At 36.0% G+C, this 23,784-nt stretch overlaps 1 protein-coding gene across 5 annotated transcripts in view; it reads right to left on the bottom strand.

The window, feature by feature from the left end:
* Nucleotides 1-23,784, bottom strand: part of GPR180 (G protein-coupled receptor 180) — a 43,190-nt gene that overhangs the window by 18,724 nt on the left and 682 nt on the right. For 4 of the 5 annotated variants that reach the window (XR_006271143.1, XR_006271142.1, XR_006271141.1 and 1 more), the window contains exons 2-8: nucleotides 21,734-21,892; nucleotides 15,449-15,649; nucleotides 9,814-9,994; nucleotides 9,622-9,671; nucleotides 6,517-6,674; nucleotides 2,806-2,997; nucleotides 856-933 (exon numbers count right to left, since the gene is read on the bottom strand). Coding sequence is in view for 2 of the 5 variants with exons in the window: in XM_043477588.1 (XP_043333523.1) it covers nucleotides 856-933; nucleotides 2,806-2,997; nucleotides 6,517-6,674; nucleotides 9,622-9,671; nucleotides 9,814-9,994; nucleotides 15,449-15,649; nucleotides 21,734-21,892 (1,019 nt within the window). In the remaining 3 variants the exon portion in view is untranslated. Of the gene's footprint in view, nucleotides 1-855; nucleotides 934-2,805; nucleotides 2,998-6,516; nucleotides 6,675-9,621; nucleotides 9,672-9,813; nucleotides 9,995-15,448; nucleotides 15,650-21,733; nucleotides 21,893-23,661; nucleotides 23,773-23,784 lie in introns of all 5 variants that reach the window. The other variant, XM_043477589.1, reaches the window with a different exon arrangement.

Here is a 23,784-nt window from a genome sequence, read left to right on the forward strand (position 1 = left end):
CCATCTTTACTGAAGGTAAATTTTAAAAAAGAAATTTTCAATAGAAAAATACAACTAATGTTCAGGACTGTAATTGTTCACAAGTAAAATTCTTTTAGCAGTTTATAGATGTCAAAATAAGACACAAAAGAATAATTTACTAAACCATTCTCTCCTCAAGGGTGCATGCGCTGAACAAAGTAATAAGTTACAAGAAAGTAATATGAAAAATCAGGCTCCTGGCTAATCTAGTAATAGGAATAAAGAATGCCCCTACCTGAATCTTGACGAGTACTCTAAAAGCTCTTTCAGAAATTCTCGGGTTGTTTCTCTGTCTTTGTAGACTACCTTCCTATCTACCCTCTGTAAATACCTCAGGTTCAAGAAACATTTCTGTGTTCAAGCATATATGGCATAGCTTGTAAAGAGCTCCTGGGAGAATTCCACTTTGAAATGATGGAGTCATTCACCTAAGATGGTAGGTATCAACGCAACCAAAATGTGACATACTTGAGCACGGCACTCCAGTCTGCAGGGTGCTAAAGCAACTAGACTGATTTTTAAAGAGTGATCTTCATATTTAACATTATGTAGTGAACATTTTTAATCATTTTTTCTTAACAACTGTGTTTATAAATTCTACAATTTAATTTATAAAATAGTACTATGAGATAGGTTAAAATAGGAATAACAAAAGCTATTTTTCCATCATTTTGCTTATAAACTAAATTGAAATACTCACTGGTTTAATATTTTGTTTCCAAGTTCTATTTCATAGAATCCAAAGAAACTACTGAGTGGATAAATAGGTTTTTCCTACTTAATTTCCCAATAAAGACTAAAAATAAAACTATTTTGATCATGTATATTATTTACCTTATCTCTTTGGTAGTCATCAAAAATGATAGAAATGCATGCAAGACCTGGATGGCACAAAAACCACAAGATGCAGCCCTGAAACAAATGAAAAATACGTTGAATAAGCGCAGCTGTGCCTCTGTTTTCATAATGTACCAGACAGAAAACATTACTAGCCTATTTAGGAGGTCTTGATTGATCTCAATTGGCCTGTACAGTAGAAACTGCGATAAAAGATAGAAATAAGTTTGCTATTGTTGTGACAATGATACTTTGTTTCTAATCAAATGGGTGTTTTTTTTAGGAGTATTTAAAATCTTCCATCTTTCACATATACACATTTTGATATACTACGAACATGTTTAAACAAGTAACAAATCGATAATTGAGAAAAGCGAGGTACGGTACAAATGTGCAATATTTCTGTAAAAACCATAAGAATATTCATTCATAGTTTCATATAGATACATAAAGAAATTCTGTAAGAATAACACAAAAAACTGATTAACAGTGGTTATGTGTTTGAGATTTAGTACAAAAGACACTGGAATTAGGAAAGTAGGAATGGGAAACTTTTTAACTCTTTTATTTTCAAATATATATTTTCCATTTTTCCTAGAACATGGCAAAATATCCTTTTCTAAAATTAAATTTGAAATAAAATAATAAGTTAATATTACTAGCTCTTGACATGGTTAGTACCTTGATATTGTAAGAAAAATAAACAAGATGTATAAATATGTGTTTAGTATGTTACTGTCTGTATAAATGCAAAGGGAAATAGAAAATATTTAATAATATATATTTTTAATTCTCTGAAAAATAAATTAGGAATTAATAGTTGTGATTATATAAGGAGGTGATAACTTCATAGATGGGAGAGCGGTGAGAATGTGTTTGCTACTCTTTAAATGCTTCTGGATGTCTGAACTTATTCAAATAGCTATATGAAAACATAAAAATAAACATTTCAGTTTAAGAAAAATTTTGGTACTGTTTAAAACATTGAAAAGAAAAAATTTAGTTTTTATACAACCGAGGTATATATTAACGTTTCAGACAATAGGCACTATTGTCTCTGTGAAGAATTCCAAAGTGAAAGGCATATCCTTGCCTGTTTGATACATAAGATGCCTGCAGCAGCAGCTTGACAAAGTTCCACATCAGGAATAAAGAAGGAATCTTGGCCCTCTGTCCATAGCAGCCTCACTCTTCTGAGACCGTGGACTAGGACGGGTGACCAAACAGCTTGTCAGAATGTGGTTTAGTGTCGCCGAGAGGATGGGTTATGGATTCTCTCCATCTGTATATCAAAAGTATTACCTTCCAGGGAGGGAGGCTTCTGTAATGTGACTGCCCCAACCTCTCTCCTGATCTTTTCCTTTATTAAATGGGTACAGAAAAAAAAAAATCCATCTGCCTTTGGCTCTCACTGGCATAGGAAGAACATGGAAAGGGGGAATGAAGTCAACATGATCTCATATGGATGCCATGAAATGGCTGAAGTGCAGCGTGTACTCAGTCTCCTGGCTCCCTCTGCTTACACTGAAGAATGGCTCTTCATAGTTCGTTATAAAACATTGCATAATTCTGGGAGTAAACAGCTCATAGTCAATTAAAAACTGCTTTTTGAGAAATGCAAACAGTAATCTATTTTAAAAAGTTCTGATACTATAGAAAAGAATGTAAAATCCCTATTGATAGAGAAATCACAATTCAAGCAAAACTGACCTGCCAAAGATTACATGGAAACTACTGTTCCAGGGGCTCTGTAACATGGGGATAGTATCACCTGCAGCTCATAAATTGTGAAGATTAAATGAGCTGAAGCACATAAAGGGCGTAAGAGTGGTGCCTGGCACATAATAAAAGTTTATGAAGTATTAGCCCAGGGTTGCGTACTAACTCCCCAGTAATGCAGAATGAAGTTGACAATGCAAAGAAGTACTCTTCTAAGCAAACCCATACTTTGGCAAAGGTGATGTAGAACTCCCTTTTGAGTGTACTCCTCTCCACTGTGATGATCTGGTAGAGCCCGCAGCCTAAGGACAACGCTAGGCAAATTCTTAAAACGATAAGAAGGATTCCTGCTAAGCTGTGGTGCGAATGGTGGTTGTGAGAACTGGTTTCTTCAAACTGTTCCCAAAGTAGCAAAATACTCTGCAAAGAAAAATAATAATAAATACATATTTTTAGAGAAAAAAGTCTTATCTACTTACAATAAAGTACTTTATTCAACTCTTTTATATATCCTCCTAAACAGTACATTCATTCCTAAGAGGTTCTAAGATTTATCAAACTATATAAGGTGTTGATAAAGTAAGGGCGGTTTTTCCCCTCACTGACACCCCTAAGCTGGAGGAAGGGGCCTTGTTATCAAGCCCCTCAAATGAGACCATGTATTAGAGACAAAAAAGACTACTGCTACCATGATTCAAATAACACATCTCTTATGATGAAAATAAGTTGAAAAGAGGAAGAGAATAAGCACAAACTTTCTTCTAAATCAATCTCTTTCTTATTTCAACACCTTATTATGAATCAAACTGTTCTGCATTCAAGCCTGTTATCTCAGGATAAAGTTTCAAATATCTCAGTATCTTTTGTAATCCACAAATGAGCAAGTCTGAATTGTTGATTTCACTCTTTTTTTCCACGTTAACCTCTCTGGTTAAAGAAGAGTAGATTTTTTTAAGATTTCTTTCTTTCTTTCTTTTTTTTTGATGTGGACCATTTTTAAAGTCTTTACTGAATTTGTTACAATGTTGTTTCTGTTCTATATTTTGATTTTTCGGCTGAGAGGCACGTGGGATCTTAGCTCTCTGACCAGGGATTGAAGGCGTACTTGCGCTGGAAGGTTAAGTGCTAACCACTGGACCACCAAGGAAGTCCCAAGGAGAGTGGATTTTTAATATCCATTATGGCACCCAGGGCAGCGTTACTTTCCTTATGTGTTTGTTCACCTTTTCTCCCCTGTGGTTACTATGCCAGTGAAAAGCTCAGCAAGTTCCTGATTAAGCTGTTCTGTTTATTGCTATTCAGTAGTAATCAGAGCCCACATTCCCTCCATCTTTACTAAACATCAATCACTTAAATTATGATAATTTTTACCATCACACAAGTCATTGGTCCTCTGTGCTCCCTTCTTTTACCAACTCAACACTCAGAATTGAGTCTTCAGTGGCTTCCAAAGGATTTAGATGAAAACTCCATTACTAAATCTAATTTTAGGCTTTATGGAGTTTACCAGAACCACCTCCTTTCCTCATTCTTGAATCTTTCCCCCTCATTTTACTCCTGCTATGTTCTTGCTAGGTGAACTCCTTTCTCCTGTTGCACAAAATGAATTTCCTTCTTGGACCAAATATTTGATCTTTTTTTTTTACTGAAAGTTATTCCTCTACCACACCAAATTATACCCATCTGATTCCTCAACATGCATTTCTAAACTTGACTTTTTACCACAAAAAAGTGCTATCACAGAACTAATATCTCCTGCTACATGTGGTGATGGATGTTAACTGGCTAGGTTTTGGTGATCATTTCACAATGTATATATATCAAAACATCAAGTTATGTAGCTTAAATCTATACAATTTCTGGTTTTCAATTATAATCCAACAAAGCAGAAAAAAATAACCATTTCCCACGATTCACATTTTTACATGCTCATACTCTCATATTTTCACATACGTATGCTAAGGCGTGACCTGTGGAATACAGTGTACATATCTATGTGATCTCTCTTTGCCTGTCTCGTCCACCTAGTCTGGCTGTTGTTGAGGGAAAGTGCCATGTCTATGCTTCCCTGGTGGCTCAGGCAGTAAAGAATCCGCCTGCAGTGTGGGAGACCTGAGTTCAATCTCTGGGTTGCGAAGATCCTCTGGAGGAAGGCATGGCAGCCCACTCCAGTATTCTTGCCTGGAATCTCCATGGACAGAGAAGCCTGGTGGGCTACAGTCCATGGGGTCGCAAAGCGTCAGACACGACGGAAGCAACGAAGCACAGCACCCCCATATTTTCACACACACACGCTAATGTGTGACCCGTGGAATATGGTGTACGTATTTACATGATCTCTGCCTGTCTCGTCCACCTAGTCTGGTTGTTGTTGAGGACCAGTGCCACGTCTCACAGTCTTCACAAATGCTCACAGAAAGTCTAATGTAGAGTTATAATCTCAATTTGTATTTGTTTATGATAATGAATTTAAATTACAATGAAATAATGAAAATTCAATTTTTAAAAAAGGTTACTGAGAAATGAGAATTGAACTTGATGCAACATTACTCTCCATAAACCCTGGATCAGAAGTGTTAAGTTGGTAGGATCTTGCCCTTATTTTAATCACCTCCAACTCAGTTCTTGCTCATTAGCTCTCTCTTCCTGGCATTATCTTTTTTTTAAATATAAATACCTATGATATAGTCCCTTTCTAAATCACTCATGTAAATTCAACAGACCGTCACTCGGCACTTACAGTACTAAATAAGTACTAGAGGTACAGAGATGAATAAAGCACAGGCTTTACCCTCCACTACTGAGTTTTTTAATTTATTTAATGCATTAAAACAGATTATGCTGTCCTGTATAGAACCCAAGTGTATACTTCATTTTCATCTGTAACTTATACTGGTCACAAATTCAGTACAAATTTTTATGTTTATATCTTTCATCTAAATTTTTATAAATCCATTGCATACAAGCATACAGAGATCCTAGAATGTCTACATATCACAGTAGAGGAAAACAAAACAAGAGCAGAGAGGACCCTTCTAAAAGACCAAATTTGTTTTGGGTGTATTTGCTTTCAAAAACAAGATCCCCTTCTTTTTCATTCTACATTTTGTTTTTTCTTTAATCTGATATTCACTTGGATTCTTTCATGTATAAAGTAGATTCCTGACAATGAATGAATCCCAGATTCATCAATTGACTGATTTAATACTGAGTACTTACAAAGTGTTAGAAAATATGGAAGAAAGCTCTTAATTAGAAAATGAGAATCTAACTGAATGTTAAACATACTGTGCTTAAATAAGCTGATAGGAAGCTCAGATTCAGGTAAATTACAATGAAATTCTATAATCTACATATAGTAGCACTCAGAAAATTAACAGGTTATTTGATCTATCACTCTTTTTTTCCTTATTTTTAAAAAATTGAACTATATGGGATTTATAATGTTGTGTTAGTTTCTGATGTACAACAAAGTGATTCAGTTACACATATATATGTATTCTTTCTCATATTCTTTTCCATTGTGGTTTATTACCTGATTGTGAATATAGTTCCCAGTGCTACACAGCAGGACCTTGCTGTTTACCTATTTAATACATAGCAGTTGTGCATCTGCTAATCCCAAGCTCCTCATTTATCCCTCTTCCATCCTCTCTTCCCTGTGATAACCATGAATTTATTTTCTATGTCTGAGAACAATCTCTGCTTCATAGGTAAGTTCACTTGTGTCATATTTTAGATTCCACATGTAAGTGATACCATATAGTATCTGTCTTTCTCTTTCTGACTTACTTCACTTATGATCTATCACACTTTAAACTCATAGTTCAAAATGACACAAATGTTTCATGGGTCCTGGGGTTCAATTTTGACAGGAGATGTGTTCAAGTCTGCATTTTTGAATAGCATAGAACAGAAACATTTGGTTTCACTACTCACCTGTGTTATGACCATGAATACAGCAATACCAGTGGATGCAGGAGTAGAGTCCCACTGGAGAGGTCTGCTCTGAGACTTCTTCATTCTGACTATTGTCCAACCCATGCACAGACTCAGAAGTAGGTATAGCATTTGAATTTGGGAAGCGATGTCAAAAACTAATGGGAAATGAAAATCAAAGTCAGCCTGAGCTTTTGCAATACAACAAATCTCCTCCTTTTTTTTTTGTTTCCCCAAATGAAGAATGAACCCACACTCTGGGCAGTGAAAGCTCAAAGTCCTAACCACAGGACTGCCAGGGAATTCCCAAATTTTATCCTTTTTGCATTGAGAACATAATTATTTTATTAAGCACAAAAGACAGGCACTTTCAAAAAGAAAATACTGAAATTCAATAATAAATCTAAAGAATTAAAATTCTGCCATTATATTTGTAAACATTTCTGGGAATCTCTAACACAATGGCAAAATTCCTATTTTTAAAAATATTTATGTACCTGTACGTATTTTTAAGGCCAGTTTTAAATCTGTTTGTGTTCCTTATTTTTCTTAGTTTTTCTAACTATAATCTATAACTCACTACTTATGAAAACACATTTTAAATATAGTTTCTGCAGTGTGGAGAAGACTACATATTTCTGGGTTGTTAACGTTTTTTTGATGGCTGAATCATAATGTGAAGAATAGTTTCTAAAACTATTAGTAAGCAATAGCACGACAATAAAGAAACGCAGAGCCTCTGTAACATCCAATTATGCTGGCCTTACTGTCAGTCCTGAAGACAGATGACGTGCTCCATGCATTAGTGTGAAGCGCCACCAGGTGGCCATCACTCACACTTCAGGGGAAGTCGGCAGCTGCAGGACGCAACAAAACCGCCTGCGTCCAGTTCAGCACTATTGGTTTAAACAACCATCAGCTGTTTACCTCCGCTTACATGTGTATTTATTTTGGAAGTTCTATTTACTGATTTTTTAAAAAATTATAACCTTTCATCAAAGTGTATTTTGATGTGGATTTTGGAATAAACGTTTGATCACAATTTAACAAAATAAAACTTCCTTCAAATTGCCACTTAGGACTTTGATGTCTACAACTTTTACTTCTTTTATACAAAAATATTCTTAGAGAAACAGATAAGACTAGTTGTAGTATAATACTTATATTAAAAGTCACAAGCCAAAAAACTAGTAATAATAGATCTCAGATTTATTTTGACATATTTTTCTAACCCTAACCCCAATGAGAACTAGATACTTTACATTTAGGCTTATTTATCTGTAATAGTGAATTCTAATAATGAACTGTCACCACATTTCAATGATATAAAACATCATGGCCTTTCAGATCAAGGATAACTTTCTTTCACTGTAGATTTTAAATGACTGTGATGCTAATTATTTTTATTAAACATTTTACAAATACATATTCACTTACTTAAAGAAGTCAGCCAAAGGAATATACCTACATAAGTTGCTAATTAGCTTTTGCTATTTGTTTTTACAAATACAGGGTTGGGGAGTACACTGATTTTCTGGCTTATTTCTATGTGTACTAACTAACGCACATATTGATATAATATACTGTAACTGTGAGGACAGGCAGAACACGGCTTATCTGTTCTTGGAAAAGTAACTAATTATAGATGAACTATACAGATCACACAAAAATCCCATCCTGTGGAATTTAATTAAAAATCCTGAAATTTTAGGGACTTCCCTGGTGGTCTTGTGGTTAAGGTCAAGGGGCACAGGTTTGATCCCTGGTCTGGGAATATTAATAAGATCCCACATGCTGTATGGTGCAGCCAAAAATTTTTTTTAAAAAGAAATTTTATCATTTAATAAACCTGTTGTCAGAACTACCAAAATGATCAATGTTGATTTACTGTAGTTTTTTTAAAAAAGACTTTTGCTTTTAACCTACCATGAAGATGCCAGACAGCCTGAAACTGTTTTGTATATAGTAGATACTCACAAAACTTCAAGTCCTTGATTTTAGTAATAGCTTTGCTACTGATGGGCCTCTGTATGCTTTGCCTCTCTGGGCCACAATTTCCTCATCTAAAATGCATGAGCTAAATTATTTCTATGTTCTGTCCAGCTTTAAAACTCTAGGACTCTATTATAAACATCCTGAGTCATCTAAGAGAAAACAGGGGGACAAGGCAGGGTTCTGGTAATGTCAAAGAGAATCAACTTTTGCTCATTCCCAAGAAGTGAACAGTTTATACATCCTCTTCACAAGGAAAAGGAGAGGTTATAGAAGTTTTAGAATCTTAAAATAGGTAGCAAGATCAGGATAATCGGGTCCTGAGATGATCACAGAGATTACTGTAAGATACCCTATTAAAGAGAGAGGAGACTAGAAGAGAAACATGGAAAATATAAGGAAAGTAAATCCTAGAATGGCTGTATATTCAGGACCTGCTTTTTTAGAGCAAATCTTAACTTGTTTTTCAGAACTGAGAATGGCATATGACCTGATATACCTCTGAAGTTCTCTTTTAAAAGTTATGATTGTAGGAAATTTTATTTTTTCACCATCATGCTTAATTGAAAAATTACCTCATAAGAGTTCTTCTTATAAATCAAAGAACAAAGCTGAGAAGTCAGCTCAATTATAGGTTTATTCTATGGCTCCAGGTTAGAAAAAGAGAGAAAAAGTCAAAAAAGGGATGATAAAAGGGAAAAAAAAATCTTTAGCTTTGTGGTCAGAAAATTAGGTCTAAGTCTTGGCTCTACCATCTACCAGATGACTGACATTTGGAAATGTACTTTCTGTCACTGAGCCCAGATTCTTTATCTGCAAAATAGGGATAAGCATACCTACTTCACTGAGTCTTTATTGAGGATAAAAATGACAGAAAGGGCATAAATATGCTCTAAACACAATGAAGAGCTAAACACATTATCTATCCCTACAGAAACTAAACAGGATATGTGGAAACTAAATCTGTAATCTTATTTCCAGTTGAGCCAAATCTAATCAACCTCAGATTAGAAAAAACTGTATTATGACAGAAAATAACTGATGAAAAAGGAAAACATACAAGAAGCAGATAGCAAGTTTATGTTTTAAAGAAATGTTTAGTAAGATACTCACATTCTGCCAAACTTCCCATAAAAGGTACCCCTATTCCATCTTTGGAGTAACTGAGGAATTGAAGAGGAGAATATTAGCATAAATTACAAATGTGAACAAAATTATTCATAATCAAAGCAAACATAACTTTGGTGGACTAATTAGGATTAATTAGACATAATGATGAACACAGTTTTAATGGTTTTGAGTTACCTGGAGAAATGAATGTAATTAGCGAAAGCCGAACCAGCTTGTAACAGCAATGCCGTTGTCAGAACCTTTAAAACCATGTGCATGGGTCCGCCTTTCTTAATAGCCTGCCACAACGACTGCGCATAAATGCAAGCGATCACAAAGTAGACTAGGACCAGGAGGAAAAAGAACTCATGTAACCCTGCGAAGAGAAGAAAGGAACAAGTCAGTTACAGTGTTGGGTTGCTTTCAAATCTTCCATCAATATTTTCAGAACTTGTCTTTTAATTGGAGTCACAGCCTTTATTTACTTTTGCAAGAGAGAAAAAGGAAAACTGTTGAAACTTAAATAATCTCCTACTCTGGAATGAAGTCTTGACTGTAATAGCACAGCTTAAACTACGGTCAATCTATTAAAAAACAAACTACTGGTCAGGAGATAAGCCCACAGACTAACCACAAAATCATAGCTCTGTGGGAAAAAACAATGATTTCAACCTTCAGTTACATATGTTTCTTACCCCCAAAATGGGCTTCTTCTATAAGATGTTTAAAAATAGACTTAGTCAGTCAATAATAGTTACATACCCTGACAATGCTTCTCGAAGTGTGAGCCCTGGGCCAGCAGCAGCACCAGCACTAGCGACCTAGTTAGAAATGCATGTTTGGGACTCATCCTGTATCAAGGGTCTCAGAGACCCTGGGAGTGGGGACCAGCACTCTGGGTTTGAAAATGTCCTTCAGTGACTCTGATGCAGCTAAAGCCTGAGAGCCACAGCTCTGGGATGGATGGCAGCCTTAAATTCCCACTTAGACAAAGTGTCACAATACGTCTCATGACCAGAACCTCCTTCTGAAGGAAAGGGCTTTCGTTCTGTCATAGAGGAAAACCTATGGAGACCACGTGATTCCACTCCACAGGCGACTGAAACTAGAACACCTGACCAAATGGCTACTAATCCTAAGACTAGTCATTGGCCAATAGCATCACTTGGTTCTCAAAGATAAGAGGCTAAGCATGTTCTCTTGGGACATCAAACCACAAAACACAGGAAGGATGAAGCAAGAAAAACTGAAGTTGGAAAGAATAGATGCTAGGGCAGGTCACAGGAGTCAAGCCAGACCATACTGAAATAAAAGTTTTGAGTGAGTGGAAATTATGAATGAGTAAAGGGAGTTGGCTGGTAAAGACAAGAACAAAGTAAATGTGCAGAATTTTTAAAATGGTGCTAGGCATTTAGCGGCCTCTAGTTTCTACCACCAACTTTTCATTATGGTCTTCACATACTCTCAAGATAAACACCCTCTTTTCTGCGTTAAGTGTCATCTTTTGATTGTGTCTTCATTTTTCAGAACTTTCAGAAAATTTTTATAACAAACCAGGGCAAGCTCTGAGTTTAACAGTTTACATTTACATTTACAGTTACATTGAAAGTTAGTCCCTAACATTAGGGCTTTTATATTCTATCTAAAGAGCACTGGACACAGTGACAGGGGCTATGAAGACAGCTGTCTCTACTGAATCTGTGAATGAATAGCCTAAACTGCACTCACTTTTATCCAGCTGTGACCCCTGAATGTGCTCCAATTTCCCATGTCAGATAAACTTGAAACAACAGAAGGAAATGCTTCCATTATATGGAAATCATTTTGGAAAAGTAATTCAGGAGATACAAATAGCAGGAAAAATACTCAATAAACAGTTCAATCTCAGTCATGTTTTAGACATGGTTAGGAGAAAACAGAAAGTCTTTCAGCCACTGGGTGTCTCTCCTGCTCTTCATACATAAATGCTGATCATCCACCTCTCTAGTCCGGGTGAGAAAACACGTTCAGACTTCCGGAAGAGAATAACAAATGACAGAATGGGTGTACGTTCTTTTAAAGTTCCTGACATAGAGAAGTAGAGTATTCTAGTTTTAGAAACAACAGGACCATAAGCCTGCGATTGTTAGAGTAATAGAACAAGGCAGAAAATAAGCTAAACATATTATAACTGTGGGCTTCCCAGGTAGCTCAGTTGGTAAAGAATCCACCTGCAATGAGGGAGACCTGGGTTTGATCCCTGGGTTGGGACAATCCCCTGGAGGGTATGGCAACCCATTCAGTGTTCTTGCCTGGAGAATCCCCAGGGGCAGAGGAGCCTGGTGGGCTACAGTCCATGGGGTCACAAACAGTCAGACACGACTGAGCAACGAAGCACGACATTGTAACTGTGGGTCAGTGAAGTCTTCATGCTATCCTGGGTTCTGAATCTGTTTTTGTCTTTCCTTCTTAGCATAAAAAATTAAATATGGTATTCTACTTAAATTGTTATTTGTTTATAATACTCTACAGAATATTCATTACAAGTTAAGGTTCCAGGCTCTGTTAGGTTAGAAATGCACAAGGAAAAGAAAATTCTCAGACTACTGAGTAACCAGAATAGCGAGCCTCCCAGGTGGCTCAGGGGCAAAGAATCCGCCTGCCAAGCAGGAGACACAAGTTCAATCCCTGGGTCGGAGAGATCCCCTGGAGAAGGAAATGGCAACCCACTCCAGTAGTCTTGCCTGGAGAATCCCATGGGGTTTCCCAGGCAAGACTGGGAAATCTTGCCTGAGAAAGATGGACTGATGGGCTACAGTCCATGGGGTCACAAAAGAGTTGGACATGACTCAGAGACTAAACAACAACCGTGACCAGAATAATAGAGGAAAGGACTTTGAAAATAAGACATATGTCACTAGCAAAAAATGTTTTCAAATTATTCAAGACTAAATGTATTTTCCATAAAAAGCTAACACTGTAACCAACAAATTACCTCATTGAGATAATATATTAAGTAACCTGAACAAGGATATTTGTCCTATACTTTGCTCATTGCATTTTGCATAAATTATTTACCTTGACTCTGATTCTTTAAAGATAAAACTCTGCTTCTGCACTCAGGGTTCTTTTAAACAAACCACCTCTAGGAAAAAAGTCTGTTTTTTTCCTCTTCAACTTTACTTTGTTCTGCCAACATCCCTCAGAGTGCAATCTATGTTCACCTTGAAACTAAAATCTAATTTTAACACAGGTGGATACTAGGTATTAAGTCTTGCCTATACACAAAAGAAGAAAAACACTCTTAAATCACCATGCAATGGGTGACAAAGACTTATAAGGGAATGAGTAGATTTTAACGCAAACTTAATGGGAAAAAGCATTAGTAAAATTCAGTGGGAAGAAAACTTTTAGGACAGCTTTAAAAAAATTTACCTCCGGCTAAATTATGGGAGATGGGAGAAACGAGGGTAAGAGAGGGAGAGAGTCAATGGGTCACGGGGCAGCCCCGGAACAGTCTGGCCTACCAGTGATGTCTGTGGTCTCAGAACCCAAGGTCCATCCCACCCATGGGTGTCTCAAGATACCTCCTGAGTAGTCTAAACCAATTAGAGAAATTCCAATACTCTTTGCCCAAAGATGTAAGCCTAACCCTAACCCTTTACTTTGACTTGTTGGTTTACCTTTATCTCCTTTCTGATATCTTCACTTAACATTTCTCTTACCATGTTAGGTAACAAGGTCATGTGTCGAGTTCTGGCCAATGAAATGTGATGAGGGACCTTCTGGGAAAAGTTTGCTTGCTCTTAACAAAGAGATACTGAATTTGGCCATTGTCCAGATACAAGGCCCAGATAACTGCAGTTAACTGTGAACATGAGGAAGCTGACAAAGCTGACAGTCAGAAGATATGAGGGTAGAGAAATGCTAAATAAACTGCCTTGAAGAAATCTCAGATGTTATTGCTATGCAAGAGAATTAATTTCCTTACTGTCTATACTACTTGCAGTAGAGTTTTCCATTAAAGTTACAGAGCTAAAGGTAAGATCCAATCCATTATCTTTTGGGATAACAGAGAGGAAAAAAGGAACAAGAGAAAATAATAAACATATCTGGAGTCTTAAAGACAGTGAGATGGCAGATGTGGAAGAGCCTGTAATATTATTCCAAGAAAAATCAAATCTACTTTAGACAATGATGCTTTAACTCTCAGGATTCTGTGCACTTCTTTTGGTCTCTACCAACTACAAGTAATTAACAAGGATTCTAATTTTTTAAGAGGCGATTTTATTTTATTTTAACTTGAGGCATGATATTACTATGTAGTGTTTTGTCAAATAGCATCAAACTTGCCTTAGTCAATATTCAAAAAAACCCCTAAGTTCCTATGTCTGTAAAATATATGAGTAACTGAAGCCTGGTAGATATATAAAATACCTAATTGGTTTGAAAGGAAACTATAAAATTTAATCAGAGTAACATGTAACATTAATTGCAGCTTTTTGCACCAGGTTATTCTAATTCAAACCTCTAAGATACACGGTTTAACAGTCTATTCTGAGTAAAAAGCATAGCGAATCAATTTTCTCTACTCAGGGCAGAAAATTAGTCAAATGAGGAAAAGTTTCTAAACTGAACTAATTGGGAATTATTCCCTGGAAACAAGTTCTATACCTGAGGCTATAGACTAGGAAGAATCCTTCTGAAGGCTTTATGTTAAAACCAACACATTTCTAAAGCAACATGGACTTCTAGATAAGTGGGTCTACACATTAGATTAGCTAAATGCCTCACTTCCACTCCAAAACCAAGTCTATCTCAGTCTCTGGGGGCGGACATCTGTATTCTTCCTAAAGCTCTCCAGATGCATACACAGCAGTGGGTTGAGAATTAATGAATTAATCCCTCAATGTAGAATTAATCAGATTTTAAGGCATCTAGATATTTAAAGAATGAAATGATGAGATCCTGGGAAATTACGCCAGCTACCTAGCAATGAATACTTTTGAGTACTTACAGCACTTTTTAAAACTCAATCCCCACATAAAAGCCTTGCCAAGAATCCCATGCTTAATGGAAATCCGTATTATAGTGAGATTTTTTTCCCCTTCATTTAAATACTCTTGGTGACATGACCAAAGTAACATTCCCCACTTGAGTAAAAGAAAGACAGTTTTTAAACACACTGTAAGTATCAAATCAAAATCAGTCACAGGAGAAGATAGATCAGAAGGAGTCAGGACTAAGAACTGAGTCAGAACTTCAAATTCTGTCAAGCTCAAATTCTGATGAAATATTTTATGGGAGTAGATTTGATATCAGAAAACTTCATCAATTTTGATCCTTCCTAAAATTGTTGCAAGCTCCAATGAAAGCAACTCCTAAAAATACTCAAATATCCTAGTGAAGGACAGTTATATGAAGTAAAGGAGTTTCTATCCTACTTAATCACTGGGTTGCCAATTTAGATTGCTCAGTTTATGAACACTCTTCTGTTCATTAAAAATAAAGCTAGCTTATCATAAAACCAGAGTTTAGAATGCAGAAACTATAAACTACCCATAAGCCTACCAGCCAAAGTATGGAAACAATCTGTTCGTATTTTTGTACTTCTTTCTGTTGATTCTCTGCATTTTGTAACATAATTGAAAACATACAACATAAAATTTCCAGTTATGGTTTTAAACTTAATAGTACAGCTGTTACAATTTTATAAGAACGTTTATTTAACCATTTCTCTACTGTTGGACACAAGTTGTTTTTAATTTTTCAGTATTCGAATAACACAACGTGAAGATTCTCAGGCATAAATCTTTTTCTACACTTAGGATATCTAACTGCATATCCTTACCAGATTCTCCAGCACTGAAATGATCAAATGGGTTCCCTTCTGCATCCGGGTTCAGCAACATCATTTCAAATGGGATGTCTTCCCCCTGAGACTCCTCCCCGCCCTCTCTGCACGTGTACTTGTCTGCGTAGAACACGTGCCACTTCTGAGGGTGAGGAGTCTGGGACACTGTTAAGTTATGTTCCGTCTGATTCATGGCCACTTCAAAGAAAAAAAAAATAGCACTTTCAAAGCAAAACCCTCAAATGTAGTCATTGTTTTAGTCACACAATCAATTTGAAATTAGAATTCTTTTGTTTAGTTCTTATTGCCTCAGTAATCCACACCCTGATGTAGTACTGGAATAAGTTCTGTAAGTCAAAAAGCAGGTAAAAATATTGTATTTAACCAACCAAAGGAATCACTATAAAAGTTCCATGAAAATATGTACAGAGTCATTCTGCTGTGCACCTGAAACTATCACATTGTTAATCGGTTACACTCCAATATAAAATAGTTTTAAAAAATTCTATGTAATACCACAAATGACTAGAAAGGTTGCATTGAAATTCTGAATTTCAATTAAATATTTCCAAAGTTTTCAAGTAAGTGAGCAATACTAAAAATTTCTTTGTTGCAGTGGTAAAATGTGTACAACACAAAAGTTACCATTTTTAGGTGTACAGCTGTGTATTAAGTACATTCACAATGCTGTGTAAACCATCATGGTGACATTTCTGAAAATTACTTATTTGAGTTATATTTAAATATGGGCATTCAACTTTGGAAACTATTATATCTAAAAACTGTGGCTGACAAACACCTTCAAAAGATTGTCCAAAATCTCTTCCTGATTGGTTATTCCTTTAAAAGGTACTCAAAGCAGAAAAACAGAAATTATAGGAATATAAGAGTTGTTACACTGGGTCAGATCTACATAAATGTATTGAGGGGTGCAAACTGCAGGCCTCACACAGACCTGCACTTCAATCTTGGCTCCAATACTTACCTTCTATATGACTTTGGGCAAGTTACATAAGCAACGACACTTTCTTCATCCGTAAAATGAACATAATACTTAGAGCAAAGAGTCAATGCAAGCACTAAGTTATACACTCAGCATGGTTGCTGAATACAAGTTGCCCTTTTCCTTTCTTTAAAATAAGGTGATTACACTAATCAATGGTTCTCAACCCAGGGTAATTCTATTCCCCTGTAGAGCATTTGACAGTTTTGCTGTCACAGCAGTTGAGAACACACTTGAAGCGGGGCAGTGCTGAACCTCACGCCACCTAACATAGTCTCCCATGATAAAGACCTGTTCCTACCCAAAACGCCAATAGTACTCCCTTTGAGAAACACTAAATGATGTCTGAGATCCCTTCTCAATCTAAAACTATGATCCTGATCTAAGAGAAACTCACTACCACCATAAGTGTGGTAGGAGACTAAAGTCTCAAACACCATGTGCAATAAAGACAGTAGGAGAGTTAGAGGAGCAAGTCTTATAACCTTGGGACTCATATAAATACAATACTTAACCTCTCTACATGTGTTTCTTCAGTAGTAAACTTAAGACACTTGCCCCGTTTGACTCAGAATCCTTCTAAGGAGCAAAGGAGACAGTAGATGAAAATCCTAAATCAAGAGTTCTTAAAATATAGGATTATGATGAGCCCAATTCCCAAGTCCAGACTGCCCCTACTGCATGCCAGCTAGTCTTGATCTTTTCCTCAATTGAAAGCACAAAACTTTTTAATAAATAAAAGACATTTCTTGAGATAACTGTGGAAGTTTGCGTATGGAAAAGATTTTAGAGGATACTATGAAATCGTTCATTTTCTTAAACGCAGTGATGGTATTGTTACGGTAATATTTATGGAGAAAAATGTCCTTACTCTTATGAGATGTATGCTGAATTGCTCAACACACCCACAGCTTATTTTCATTTCGGTTCAAAACAAAAATCAAACATACACAAACATAAAGCAAATGTAACAAAATATTAAAATTATTAAACCTAAGCCAAGAATATTCAGATGCTGGTTGTACTCTGCTTTCAGCTTGTATGTATAACTGAAAATTTTCCTGATAAAAAGTTGGAAAAACATTATTTGTAAGTTGTGTTTATCACTGAGACAGGGACTTATCCAGACAGGATTCAAATTTGGAGGACTTAAAACTTTACATTTGGGAACTTCATTAATAGTAGTTAAAATGGACAAGATGATTTTGTTAAGAATACCACAGCACTGTTGTTGTTTTTTTTTCTGTCTTAATTTAGCTGACATTTATACTGTTTTTCTTAAGGCACAGCTTCTGGGAAAAAGTAGCAAGGACTCAAGTTTCTGTTAAATATTTGAAGACCTTTAATAAGAATTCAATATATGATCAATAAGCAGTTCAGAAATAAGGCTTTTGAAATGTGCAGCTTGCAATTATATAATCTGACTTTATTATTTAAAGCTCTGCTGTGTTGAGGTTTTATCACTTCCACTTTTTCTCTTAGATAAAATAAGAATTTAACTATTATATTTTCATCAATATACTTTTTGATGCTTCATTTTAAATTATGTGTTCATTTTAAATTACCACATCATAAAAAGATACTGGCTTGAGTTTTTGTCTTGCTGCCTTTTTCAGTAAGCCTAGGAAATAAGCCTCTTGACAAAACTGCATGTTCATTGTTTTTGAAACAAAAGACTATAGCACAGCATGCTTATTGTATGCTGATGCAATTAGTACCTCAAATATTAACAAAACTTGACTTGCAGAGAATGGTGTTGAATGGCTAATTGCCCAATAGAATTATAAAATGAAATGAATACTGTTAACAAAATTACTCAAAATAATAAGATACTAACACTTTTAAGCAGTTAATATACCAAATGTACAAAAGGAAATATATACATATGATATAAAAAGACAATACTGAAAATGTTTTATATACAAAATTACATTTAATTCCTGTTATCTGACAGTAAATTTCTTTTGCATAGAAACTCATTTTCTGTGCTTTAAATATCTTCTTTGTTTGCTCTTAAAAAAAAAAAACCCTACAAAATAGTTTTCACCATTTAAAAAAATCTGATGGTTTATGTCATTACTGAAAGAGGAAAAAGGAAGACTGAAAAATAATTCTTCAAACACTAATTTAGGGAGAACGTATAATCACAAGCAACATTCAACACTGAGATTTTTCAAATCTACTAATCTTTTCATAGTTCATGGCAGCAATAACGTTTTACATAGGAATCAGGCACAGTTAATGAGCTCATCACCAAGTAGGTGAAAGGCTATTAATACTTAAAAGTCTCATTAATGGTCAGGAAATGAGAATTTTTTTTTACAAGGAATTATTTTCAAATATGTGATACTACTACGCTGTCATGAATTTAAGGATATACTTTTTGTTTCAATGCATCAAAGCTTCTAGATAACAATATACTATGAATGTGAAAATAATATGCAAAAGTTAGAGAATATAGATTTTGTTAAGACTTGGCTTTTGTTGTGGAAAAAGAACTGATTAAATATGTAGAAAGGAATATATATGTCATCAGTACTTAATTTATTTCAGACCTTCAAATTTAACAAAACAATCTTCATTCCTCAAAAATTCCTGTTTCCTGAGATCTTCCATTCCAACAATTTCAAAGAATACCCTTCACATAACAGAGAAGGAAGAGGAAGGGAGAATAGAAAAAGAAACAACAGCAAGAGGTTTTATAAATTATAGCTCTCTATACATGCAACTCCACCTATAGGGTCATAATTAGAATCACAGCATTTTAGACTTTCAGGAACCTTGGAGAAAACTAGTCAAACTTCCTTACTGCACAGATAGGTAAAGTGCAGGTGAAAGATAACAAGATCTTATTACAAGTTACTAACAGTGATTCTCAGTTTAGGGGTCTTTCCAGTGCACCAAGTCTTTCCATATACATAAGTTCTGTGACTGAAGGTATTTGACTGATATAAAAACTATGTTTTTGCAAGTGTATATACAATATGGTATAACATTGACCATGTAATATAAGAAAATAAATCGATTCCTACAGCTCAAAGCTTTAAACTGTCTGATCAACTTTTAACAGAGAAGCAAAAAGACTTTAAGGTGCCAAATACAAAGGAAATGACCTACTAACCAAAACCCCCTCAAGCACTAAGCTGCATGACAATTCATCCTACAAATACTTGGCCAACGCTTAACTGAGCACTATGGTGATTGTAAATTCTCACTCTCTCTCAATCATAAATGTAACTAATACTCATACATCTTATCACAACCTCAGTTTCACATTTACTCACAGTGACCTGATCCATACCCTTAGCAGCCTTAAGCAGTGTGGACAGTGTCAGTATTTTGGTCCCTTGATTTATCACTAGTGCCTAGCATAGTATGGGAAGTATTGTGAATGAATGAATGAATAGATCAGAAGAGGCCTTCTGCTCTCACTGACTGATTTTATACCAAATAATTATAAACTTGTAACTATAACAAGTGCTGTGGAAGAAAACAGGCTATAAAACCTCAAGTGTTAACTTAGTAGATGGAAGAGTCAAAGAGGAAGAACAAACAGGAAAAGCCTGTGCAAAGGCCCAGGGGAGCTCTGAAACAAAACCAGCACTACAAACAAAATGAGGCCAAAGTGGGCAATACTGTGAGATGAAGCTGGGGGTAGGGGGGTTAGTATCAGCCAGACTCTCGGATGGCTTTCCTGATCAGGTTAGGAGGGCCGTCTCTGTTTTTGAGCAGTAGGAACCCACTGCAGTATTTAAGGGTGTGGTGAGGGTGTAAACCTGCTGTTCTGTAACTCTGCTTACAGAGGGGGAACAACATAGCGGCAGTGGCCAGGCAGGAGGGATTGCAATAGTACAGGCAAGAGACTATGGCCTCCTGGAATAACATGATGGGGGTAAGATGAAGAAAAGTAGATGAATTCAAGAGATCTTTAGAGGAAACTTACTAGACGGGAAGGGGATAGAGAGGTTAAAGAAAGGAGTGTTGAAGACTCCTTGGTTTCTAGCTTATTCACTAGCTAGATGGTGGTGCCAGTTCCTCAAACAGGGAACACTGGAAGAGGATCAGGTTAGGATGGCCATGGTGGCGGACATTACGAGAACTGGGAACTGAAGGTCAGAACTTCTTATACTTGTGTGGAACACTTAGCTGAGCAAATTGGTGTAGAAAGGCAAAGAAAACTGACAATGACCTTTTGTACGAATTTCCCAGATAAGTTCTACAATTCAGGATTGAGGTAAATAAGTAACTGTCTCTTTGATATCTGAATCTAGTCATTTCAGGCTTCTTCAGCAGACTGTCAATGTCATCTCAGAAACCTAGACAAGAGATCCTCACAATAGGCGGCGATGATATGGGACTTGTACTCTCGTCCCTACTCAGGCTATGAGGGAACCAGACAGCTGCTAAGACAAAGAACGGATGTTTAGAAATGGCAGGGCTTGACTGACTGGACTGAAAGAAGACTCAGAGACTCATCAATATGTAGAACATGGTAGGGGAAATAAAGGGCAAAAGGGGAGAAAGATAATTCCCAGTTTATCTCATGGATATTTCACATTCCTAATTAATAACCAGTTAACTTCCAAGGGGTAGGATGGGTAGCATGGCATAGCAGGCTCTTCATTTCTGCATTAAAAATGCCTGCACTCACTCTGGATGGCAAACACCCTAATGCATGGGACAATGTTGATGACAATGGAAGAGATCAAGGATTCAGACAACTAGAATAATAAAAGCAGAGCCTCTCCAGAGGTGAACCTTGCGGTTTACAAATGATGTGGTCCTGGGATGGTCCAAAATGATACACTGTGGCACCGTATGACTAGGTCCCAAGTGTGCCAACAGCATATTGCAAAACAGCATCATTTGGGGTAAATTATACAACTAACTGAGATAACACATGCTTAGTGTTTAGCTCAGTGCTACCAGACAATAAGCATTCAACAAATATAATCATTCACTCCATGCTGCCACTGGGTCAAGATACATCTGCCATATTGGTAGGAATTATGTGACCTATTAGAAGTCTGAATGAAGGAAAGTATACCTTTATAAATTATCTGCATTTTTTTTTCAAAGATTTTGAATAAGAGGGGAAAAAGGCAGTCTATCTTTTGATCAAAGAGATTAGTTTCCTTAAAATGTAGCTTAAAATGTACCAGGCAGAGTGTGGTGTGTGCTGTGCCATGAAACATCTTGATATGTAAATACTATACTCCTAACATTAAGGAGGAAAAAAAAAAAACACATAATGATCAAAGAAAAGGGGAAATACTCACTTGTCAACTGAGCTTTGGATAATTTTTCACTGCAACTATACTCAGGACCACCTTCCTGCAGCTTTCGCCATTCCTGGGCTTGGAACAGGTAGAGTTTAGCTTCCTTTCCAACAGCCACTGCTATGTTGTTGATTCTGACACACAAAAGAGCATGGTCACCTGGGACATTAAAGGAAAAATTATCAACTAGTTTGATCTTGTATGGAACTGAAATGGCAGGACAATTCAATAACTCTTTATCAAAACGGGAATTGAAAGAGCACAATTTTTCTTAAATCTCATTTTAACTAGGTACTTCATATTAGAATGACCATCCCATTCAGACACAAGTCAAGCGATTATTCAAATTATGCAAAACAATGTGTTGTGTTTCCTTATGCTTCAGCTGATAACTGATTGCTTTTCACTGAATAAACAGCAACATCTGCTGTAGGTAGACATGCACTGTGATAGAATTTCGCCTCATTTTACAACCACTCCAAATCTTTAACACTTGTTTATAAATTATCTGTAGGAATGTCCTGCCAGTTTCTTTTAGTTTTTAATATAACATGGACGCTAATATTTAATTATTCTTTTACTATAAAAAGCAAACATATATAATATAGTAAGAAAGTTTAAATAAATGAATTTCAGATATACTTGACATCTGTGACTTTTACATAGGAATTTTCAGAACAATATATGTTGTAAAACAACTATACAATGAGCCTTGTTGCACACCACAACTACATTTAAGGCCTAGAAGAGAAATGGCAAAAACTAGGTCCCTCTAGGGAAAGGGACTGTGAGTAAGGAAAAGTGAAACAAGAGACTGTTTTTTCATCTTAAGATCTTTTAATTCTCTTGTTATTGTTTTATACTATTATCACTTTGACAAAACATTTTAAACAAATTTATATGTATAGTATGTATCAAAAAATCATTTAAGTCTCTGACATAAACTAATCACATTATAAATTATCAACAGCCTTAAAAGTGATTCTATCCCCTATTAACATTTTGAATCATGTTCTGAATTACGATTCCTATTTCGGTACTTACAAAAGTATGGTCTTGGTATTATTATTTTACTGAATTCGAATTCACTGAAAACTGATGATAGTAAAAACACACACAAAAAGAGAAAGCGCGTACGTTAAAATATTTGAAACACTCTATTCCTCAATCTTTCCTCAGAAATCTGGATTTATTACTTGTTTCTCCTTTATATCTATCAGGTAATCATCAATTAAATATATGGGCTATCTAAGCCTGTTTGCAAATCATGAATAAGCCATACATGCCAGATTTTCTCATGGCACTGTCCAGACTGTGCCATTTATCGTAGTGACATTACTATCACTTGCGCATGCCACACACAGCATGGCCAAAAATAAAATAAAATAAGGGTCCTAACTTCATCAGAGCAAATAATTATTTGAAATATAGTAGTAGTCAGATTAAGAGTACTAAGAGTAAGTATCAAGAAAAACACTCAAACTTTGAGGGTGCAAATGAAGCAAAAAATAGAATGAAAGCAGATTCATTCATTTAATAATTATGGATTTTTGAGGGGGACCAGAAGTGAAGAATCAAATGCAATCTCATTTCAGAAGGGTCACATAGGATACAAATTAAGAAGCTTCCAGGACGCACTTGCATGCATTTCTGTCAAGTTCATCCTAGGCCTCGTGGTCCACAGTAAAGCTAGGGAAGTAACCAAACTATTGTGACAACTAAATTATAAGACGTGGTGAGGAGAATTCAAAACTTCTGTGCTGCAAGCAGGTTTTAACAAATTGATCCTAAAACAAAAAGGACAAAACCCAGGAAATCTCAGTTCTGGAACTTATGTTCAAACGTAATTACGGTGTCTTAATGTACACAATCAAGCTGACAGGAGTGAATAAAGCACGCTTCTTTGAGCGAAGGATCTTCAAACTTACAGCAGGAGAAGGAACAGCACATTCGTTAGCAGGAGAGGAAAACGGGAAACGGTCTTTTAGGTGCAGGATACAATCCCTCAAGGGGGAGGGAGCTGACGAGGATCTGGGGAGCTGCAACAGAGG

Source organism: Cervus canadensis, chromosome 9 (assembly GCF_019320065.1).
Source record: "Cervus canadensis isolate Bull #8, Minnesota chromosome 9, ASM1932006v1, whole genome shotgun sequence".
NCBI lineage: Eukaryota > Metazoa > Chordata > Mammalia > Artiodactyla > Cervidae > Cervus > Cervus canadensis.